The sequence below is a fragment of the Laetiporus sulphureus genome (assembly GCF_001632365.1).
Source record: "Laetiporus sulphureus 93-53 unplaced genomic scaffold LAESUscaffold_66, whole genome shotgun sequence".
NCBI classification, from domain to species: domain Eukaryota; kingdom Fungi; phylum Basidiomycota; class Agaricomycetes; order Polyporales; family Laetiporaceae; genus Laetiporus; species Laetiporus sulphureus.
The window spans coordinates 139,135-147,903 of record NW_024468575.1 but is presented as its reverse complement, the minus strand read 5'-3'; the positions used below and the strand labels follow the sequence as shown (position 1 = coordinate 147,903).

The following is an 8,769-nucleotide window of genomic DNA, read 5'->3' as shown; positions in this document are numbered from 1 at the left end:
TAGCAAGGGTAGAGTGAGGACCTCACTGCTACATCGTCTACTAGGCATTGACAACACTATAAACCCTGCTAATAGTCTGTGTGACTATTGGAGGCGTTAGGTATATTCTATATCTAAGTCTCTGTCCACGTTGTGGACTAGTACGTGTGAGAAAGCACACGTGGTTCTGAACATTCTAGCAGGGAACACTTTATAACATTTGGAAGAGGTTTTTCTATAGGTCAACCTGATTAGGTTTAGAACCACTTACGAGAAGTGGTGTCTACTTGGACGCTACAGAAAACCAAATCCATTGGAGAAGTCCTCAAACAGGGGTATCCAATTCTAGGGAACTCGGTGCACGCTGCAGCCTATACATCACTTGGAAAAACAGGAAGAACCACTCTGAAGTAGCTGTTGCGACAGTACTTCGCCCACGAAGGGAAAAACAGGGAGAACCACTCTGAAGTAGCTGTTGCAACAGTACTTCACCAGACAGGAGCATCTTGTAGAAGCAGAACCTGGGTACTTGTTGCGGCAAGGTACCTGCACAAGGCAGTGTCGACTTGAGCCCCATCCTCACTGGAGGTGCTGGGTATACAGAAGACGCTGGTTAAGGGCCACTGAAAGAAGGCACCCAGACCTTGCTGAGGCCGGTTTTCAATCAAGAAGATGCAGATAGGAAGGACGATTGGTTATAGGACACCAAGCAGAGGAAATCAAAAGCCAGAACGATCAAGCGCTCAAACGGGAGTAGGCCTGAGTTCGAAGTGACTAGCTGGGCACTTTAAAAAGTGAGCACAGGATATCCGAGGTCTAGAAAAGAAGACTAGGACTCCAACTGGTTGACGCTACCAGGCAAATCAAAAAGTGTACGCGATTGGTTCAGGGCCACCAAATATCAAAAGGCAGGAGTGCGGAGTTTTTGTTACAGGAATGAACTCAAGCATTAGCGATTACTCATGTGGTAATCCAGAAGAGAAGCCCTCATCTGAGGCACACGTTGAAGACGTGCTAAAGCCCTTCCCAGGGAAGGCAATCGAGGAATCTTAGGTCAAGACAAGATTCAAAACGTGGGCTCCACAGGAACCCGACCAAGTATCTGAGGAAGATACATCAAAAACACGACCGGTAACTTCTGATGAAGAAGTACCACCATTGAAGATCAGTGACACCACCACAGAGGAGTTAACAGACCTCTATGAAAGAAAGTCGACAGAAGCAGTTCAACTTCGACTTCAATTCAGGCTAGGATGAGCCTACGAATCAACAGATCGCCCGAGGCTAGAGCAGCTCGAGGGTGAGATTGAAGAAATAAGACAAGTTCTTTGCAGAAGGGAAAACTTTGACGAAGAATCTCTACGAGGCTTTGACGAAGCAACAGAACTTCCACGAGGAGAAGCAATCCAAGTTGAATGACAGGAAGGGCATTCACAGGAAACCGGTGAATTACAGCCAGTTAATCCCATCGGAACAAGAGCAGTTCCACTCAAGAGATCTATCTCGGATAGCACTGCTAGACCAGGTTCTCCAGGAATCACACACCTCAGAAGGGACCAGCCACCCTACCTACCCAACGCGCCTGGAATCACACGTTCAGTTTCAACCAGATCAAGACCAACCAGTAGCTTCCAGTTCTCAGGAAGTATGGCCACACACGCATCATACGACCCAGCTCTCGGACCACTCGTCCATCCTGGAACTTGCACCGATGTCATCTGGAATGAGTACCAACAAGCATTGAGACTCTACACACAAAATCAGGGAGAAATCCCCAAGCAGCCAGTGGCGTGGGAAAAGAAGATGAGAAAAATCAAGGAGTTTAAGGGAGACAAGCGAGAGTATGCATCGTTCCTCTGAAACGTGGAACGATACCTACAGGCAAATGCGGGAGTCTACAATGATGACTTCAGCAAAACTGCCTTCGTCCTCTCCCAAATCGATTCCTCATCCACAGCAGGAAAGTGGGCTGAGTCATGGGAAGCCAACCAAATGGCAAAACACAGCAATCTTGGAACATACCAAGACTTCAAGACGACACTTACCGAAAAGTATAGAGGTGTCGCAACCAAGGACCAAGCCTGGCAAGTACATGTACTTCTCGAAGGAAAGTACAAGCAGGACAAGCAAACCGTCGACGAGTATATCAGAAATCTTGATATCCTCTACCGATATGCCAAAATCAATGACAAATATGCCAAGCTCATCCACTTCAAGCGAGGCCTTAATGAGAAACTTGCAGAAAAAGTCTTCATCATCGAAAGTCCACCAACAACCTATGCAACGGCGTGCAAGGCCACAAGAAAGGTCACAGATCTACAGGACATTCATAGCGGAAAGACAAATATCTTCAAGTTCATCTCAGGCTCTTCAGGAAGCGGAAGAAGGCGGAGAAGGACCCTGACGACATGGACGTTGACCGGATCTCCCAAAAAACTCATCAGAAATGTTCTGTGGGTGGACTCTGCTATAAATGTGGAAAATCAGGACACGTCGCAGCACAATGCATGAATCCAGAATATGATCTGGCACCAGATCATCCAGGGAAGACAACTTCATATGCCAAGACCAAGACGTCCAGTTCCAGGATGAAGAAATACTCCAGATCTGGCAGATAAAGAAAGACTTCCAAGCCAACTAAATCTTACTCCAAGAGAACGGAGAAGAAATGCCGATGAGTAAAAAGGGTCGAAGAGAGCGACTCAGAGGATAGCTCGAAGGAGTCGGAACAGGAAGAATCAGAATCCTCATCATCGGAAGAATCAGAGTCCGAATCATCAGACTCTGTAGAAGAATCCGAACAAGAAACAGTTATTCACAGGGTACGAAGAACTCGCCCTGTCAAACCTAAAACAGTTTGCAAAATTAGGCGAACCAAGGACAAATCTAGTGACTCGGAAGAAGAGTCATACGTGGTTCGAAGATTCATCCTCAAAGAAGAACTTGCCAGGATATGACGAGAAGATGCACTCAAAATGCGAGGAGACCGTATTAAGAAATGCAATATGATGATGCCTCATCTCGATGATCTTCTGGAATTTGGAGACAATCCAGACAGATATGAATACACACACCGATATCTACCACCCATGGAAAAAGATGATCCAGAGAGTTTTGGAATTGGGTGCACGTCGGGATCTCGTGACACCCAGACGAAGAAGCAGTCCCAGAGGAAGTAATCATATGAGGCGATATCAAACAAGGAAGCGAAATATACCTCAATATCATCTTCCAAGATTACGATGGCACAAGAACCTGAAGTATTCCAGCAAGAGCCTTAGTCGATTCTGGAGCAAAAGGACTGTTTTTCAATGAATTGTTTGCAAAGAAAGTAGGACTCCATCTCCTCAAATCGCAGAAGGAAGTTAAGATTCGTAGTGTCGATGGAAGTCCCATCAACTCTACAAACCAACAGTTCAAAGGAACGGTTCATGCAGGAACATATGAATGGAATGATGACTTCCTTGTCATCAACTTAGGAAAAGAAGATGTGATCATTGGCAATACGTGGCTCCATGATTATAACCTGATTATCAATTGGCAAACGGGTGAAGTCAAGGTCTGCCAATATGTAAAAGACGTACCAGACGAGGAACCATGGCCTTTCAAAGACAGAAACACTATTCATCTTCCAATCACCAAAAAGGAGAAAGCCAAAGCCAAGCGAACCTTGAGAAGGATTGACTGGTCTGATGTCGATCCCGCACCAGATGAAGCAGGAACCGTTGATTCAGATCTCTTGCTTGCATACATAAAAGGAGCACCGTACTTGGAGGATCAGGAAATAGGAGAAAAAGAAGCTATCTTCACCTATCAACCTGATACTGGCCTACTTCAAGAAGTTATGCTCTAAGAAAAAGAATGTCGCTCTGTTGGAGAAAGGAAGATGCAGTATCTTGCACTACGATGAACGAATGCCAAGAAAGATCCCCATCAAACAAGAAAGAAAGATGGAACCTTCTGGAAGGCATCAAACAAGGTGCAGGAACTCGCACAAAAGAAAGCACTCGAAGAGAAGAAGAACTCCAAGAAGAAAGTAACGATACCATCGTATCTCCTCAAGTACAAGCAGATTTTCGAAGAAAAGGCATCGGAACGGTTACCACCACATAGATCTTACGATCACAACATAGACTTCAAGCTGGACTTTGTTCCTAAACAAGGGAAGGTCTATAACCTATCAAAGCTGGAAGAAGAAGCTATGAATGCCTTCATCGACGAAAACCTTGCGAAAGGATATATTCGTCCTTCACAATCCGCGATGGCATCACCTTTCTTCTTTGTAGGAAAGAAAGACGGCGGACTATGTCCATGCCAGGACTACCGCTATGCGAACGGAGGAATGATTAAGGACGCCTATCCACTCCCACTTATATTGGACCTAATGGATCGACTCTGTCATGCCAAGTATTTCACGAAGCTTGACATTCGCAGAGCATACACCAATGTCCGAATTCGTCAGAGAGACGAGTGGAAGGCTGCCTTCATCACCAAACGTGGATTATTTGAACCCACGGTCATGTTCTTCAGAATATGCAATGCACCGGCAACCTTTCAGCAAATGATGAATGAAATATTCGCAGAAGAAATCACCGAAGGATGGCCACTATGCTATCTGGATGATATCCTCATCCTTGCTGAAAGCGAAAGGGAGTTGGAAAAGAAGCTTGAACAGGTCACTAAGAAGATGGTCGACAATGACCTCTATCTCAAACTGGAGAAATGCGTGTTCAAAACTACGCGCACTGACTTCCTAGGACTAGTTTTCCTCCCAGGACAGCTTCAAATGGATCCAGCAAAAGTCAATGGAATCATCAAATGGGAAGCCCCAACTGGCATAAAAGGAGTACGCGCATTTCTAGGATTCGCCAACTTCTATCGAAAGTTCATCTGGAACTATTTTGAAATTGCAAGACCCTTAATTGATCTTACCAAGATCAAGGGCGGGAATGTGTTCCATTGGACAAGCAAAGAACAAGCTGCTTTCAACTATCTCAAAAATGAGTTCGGCAAAGCACCAATACTGGTCATGACAGACAAAGACAAGCCTTTTGTCATCGAAACTGATGCATCGGACTTCGCTACAGGAGCAATCTTAATGCAAAAGGACGATAATGGTGATGTCCATGCCTGTGCATACTATTCCAAGTCACTCTCTGACCCAGAACAAAATTATCAAATCTATGATAAGGAGCTTCTAGGAATCATCCACGCACTCAAAGAATGGAGACACTATCTCGATGGCACAAAGGAGCCATTCCTCATATGCACAGATCACAAGAATCTGACATACTTTAGGCAACCGCAGGACTTGAACCCAAGACAGTGAAGATGGCAACTCTTCTTGTCTATGTTTAATTACAAGATTGTCTATATTCCAGGATGACAAATGGTGCAAGCGGACGCGCTTTCCCGACTGTCCGAATTAGACAATTGACAGGACAACAAGTCACCTGCAATCCTGCTACCAGACGATCTCTTTATTGGCACTATCGATACAGATATGGTGGAACAAATCTGACAAGTGCTAACAAAAGGCCCATCGGTACTTGTGTATAAAGATGGCCTAATGGAAGAACTTCCAGTCCCACGAGGAATGACAAAGGATGACATCAAGGACACTGACAATAATTTAATCACCATCCATGGACACGTATATGTTCCAAACAATACCACCTTAAAGCAGGAAATTGTTCGACGATACCATGAGGCCACTCCCCATGGTCATCCAGGAATCTGGGTTATGCACCAACTAGTGCGCAAGGACTTCTGGTGGCCGAGAATGTATCACTTCATCCAAAGCTACATCAATGGATGTGCCATATGTCAGCAATCCAAAGCTGTTCGAAACAAGATCAAAGTTCCACTACAGCCCATAGGCCCTTCACCCAATGCGCTACCTTTCAAGCAGGTTAGCATGGATTTTATTACAGACCTACTGAAAAGTGAAGGTTTCGATTCAATAATGGTCGTGGTAGACCATGGGCTTAGTAAGGGGGTAATTCTATGTCCCTGCAAGAAGACTATCACTGCTTCGAAAACCGCCGAGTTATTCAGATGACAAGTTTGGAAATGCTTCGGGCTACCTGACAAGATCATCTCTGATCGTGGAACACAATTCGCATCCAAAGTCTTCCAAGCACTGTGCACTGCCCTCAAGATCAAGTCAGCCATGAGCACAGCCTAATCTCCACAGACGGATGGTGAAACAGAATGAATGAATCAAGAATTGGAAATCTATCTTTGAATGTATTGTGCAGAGCAACCGCATCGATGGAATCAATTCCTTTCTGAAGCAGAGTTTGCGCACAATCTCCATACTCATTCAGTAACGAAGAAGTCACCATTTGAAATATGGTATGGCTACGAACCCCGAGGAATGCCAGAACTGTTCCCTCAGGACAAGATCCCTGACATAGATGCAAGACTCAAGCTTCTCAGCATGGTCCGCAAGGAGGCCACAGAAGGAATTGTCAAGGCAAAAGCCCGTGTAGGTGCCAGAATCAAAGGAGGATCTCCGACGTTCAAGAAAGGAGACAGGGTTTGGCTGAAAGCCATCAATTTGAAAAGACCTTACAAATCGAACAAGCTAGCACCGAAGTGAGAAGGACCATTCAGGATCAAGGAGGTTCTGGGACCTCTCTCATTCAAGTTAGACCTTCCTGCGACATGAAAAATCCATCCGGTATTCCATGCTGTGCTTCTTATGCCATATCGGCAGACCAGCACACGTGGGGATAGTTATTCAACACCGCCTCCGGATCTTATCGAAGGAGAAGAAGAATTTGAAATTGAGTCTATAATGGGCCACCGACTACAGTGCAGCAAGAAAGAATATCTGGTAAAATGGGCTGGATATCCACTCAGCGAAAGGTCGTGGGTAAAGGAGACGGAAATGGGCAATGCAAGTGAGCTGCTGGACGAGTATAAAAGGGAGCACAACTTGGCCTGAATCCTCAGTCCCAATGCCTGTGCAACACCCTGACTATCTCGAATCCGCTATCACCACTCTCACCCATATCATTGAAGTTCTCGAAGATGTCGAATCCCATTCCTCTCATGACCATCACTACCAGGTCTTTCAACAACTCGGAGTCTATCTCACTATCAGAGGAGCTGGATTCACCATCAAGGATCTTGCTGACTTCGACCATACCAACGCCGAATTCAACACAACCCATCCAAACCATGATGGATTATCTCATCCAGAGAGCGGATGACGTCCACGAAGTCCACCTCCTGGACGACTTCAGGTCAACTCGACGACAGCCATATCTAACCCCGTGCCCCAGCGGGCTAATCAGAATTCCTTACCCATTTCTATTCCAAACGGACAGGCTGAAGGTAACATTAGAGGATGACATCGATATCAACCTGGATGCATTCAGTGTCATACACGGTACCGTATCAAGGATAATGACAATATCAGCAGAAGAACGTACAGGAATGGTAAATATTCACATCACGGACTGGTATGAAGAAGAGGAACAGCTGCTCGAAGGTATAAGTAGCGGTCCTCTGTTCCCTCTACTGGACCATCATCTCCTCCTACTCCAGTGGGAACTCTACAAGGAAATCTACCCTTGGGATAAAGAGAACTGCCCTGCTCTACCACCTCCACCAATGTTGCTTAACATTCGTGTCACCACCACTGTCACTCATAGCACATCGGAGCCAGGGCTACTCCTAGACAATGACAGAGATGAACTACTGCCTCCGACCAACCTCAGTGATGAAGCATTGGCTGACTCATGGAGAAGTGCACGCTGGGGAGATGATGAAGATGAGACAGGTCGTTGGACGACAGGGAGAGCTTGCGGTGAAGACGACGAACAGGCAAGGAATGCCGATGATGAACAACCCAGCTACCCCCACCATGACAGCACCACGTACAACTATGTGGACTCACCTGAGGACAGATCATAACCTGCACCAGCTGACATCATCAAGGAGCAGACAAGGTACGCTCGAATGGTCAAGTCTTCAAGCAACTCAGCGGCAGGACAGGTATCGCTCATCACCCCAGACGTGGCATCACTCTATGATGTCTTCATCGCTATGCCACTAACATTTTTCATGGAACACGATGGCCATCGTCTCTATGTCCATCGTATGGGCATGGGCGACTCCGCTACCTTCCATGCCTTCGTCTTCACTTGAAATAATCAGAAGGTCACCTGGCACCTCTACTCGGAAGACTCACCTCATCATGTCTTCAGCCAATGGGTCGCCCTTCTCTATCCACCACCCATTCCAGGTATGCACGATTGGCACCCAACACCCAACCGGACACACGTCATTAGCGTTCATTTCACGGACAAGGAAGAAGGTGTCGAGCAATATGAGGTCGAACTATTCCGGACATTCTCCGATCAAGTCAGCTATGGAGACATCAAGACACCTCGTGAGTTCACGTCGGTCATCTTTCAACCCCTCGTTGCCATGATCGAGTGGCCTGGATGGCTTACCGATGATGTCGACGCACTGAAGGTGGTCCTCTACGAAGACGGATCCATCTCGCACTGGGCACCTACCGAGTTCCATCCTCAGCCCCAAGAGGATAATGATGATGGCTGGGAGGTCATACCCCACACCACCATTCCAGTCTATGACTACGTAGGTGTCCACAAAGGACAATGATGGGTTAGTCTGGTGAGTGGTTGTCAAGGGTCTTGCCAATTGGAAGGGGGAGCTTGTGTTACGGTTTCAGCACTTCATGGTCACGTGACAGTTTACGTTGCACGTGACACTTACTATTTATGGTTCATAGGTCTTGTGGACATATTCTAG

At 46.3% G+C, this 8,769-nt stretch overlaps 1 protein-coding gene across 1 annotated transcript; it reads left to right on the top strand.

The window, feature by feature from the left end:
• Nucleotides 1-8,065: 8,065 nt before the first annotated feature.
• Nucleotides 8,066-8,619, top strand: LAESUDRAFT_764047 (uncharacterized protein; the record flags this gene model as incomplete). The annotated part of the gene is made up of 2 exons (XM_040913376.1): nt 8,066-8,089; nt 8,149-8,619. 2 exons carry the CDS (start codon nt 8,066-8,068, stop codon nt 8,617-8,619), a joined length of 495 nt encoding a protein of 164 aa, XP_040758864.1.
• Between the last annotated feature and the right edge of the window lie 150 nt (nt 8,620-8,769).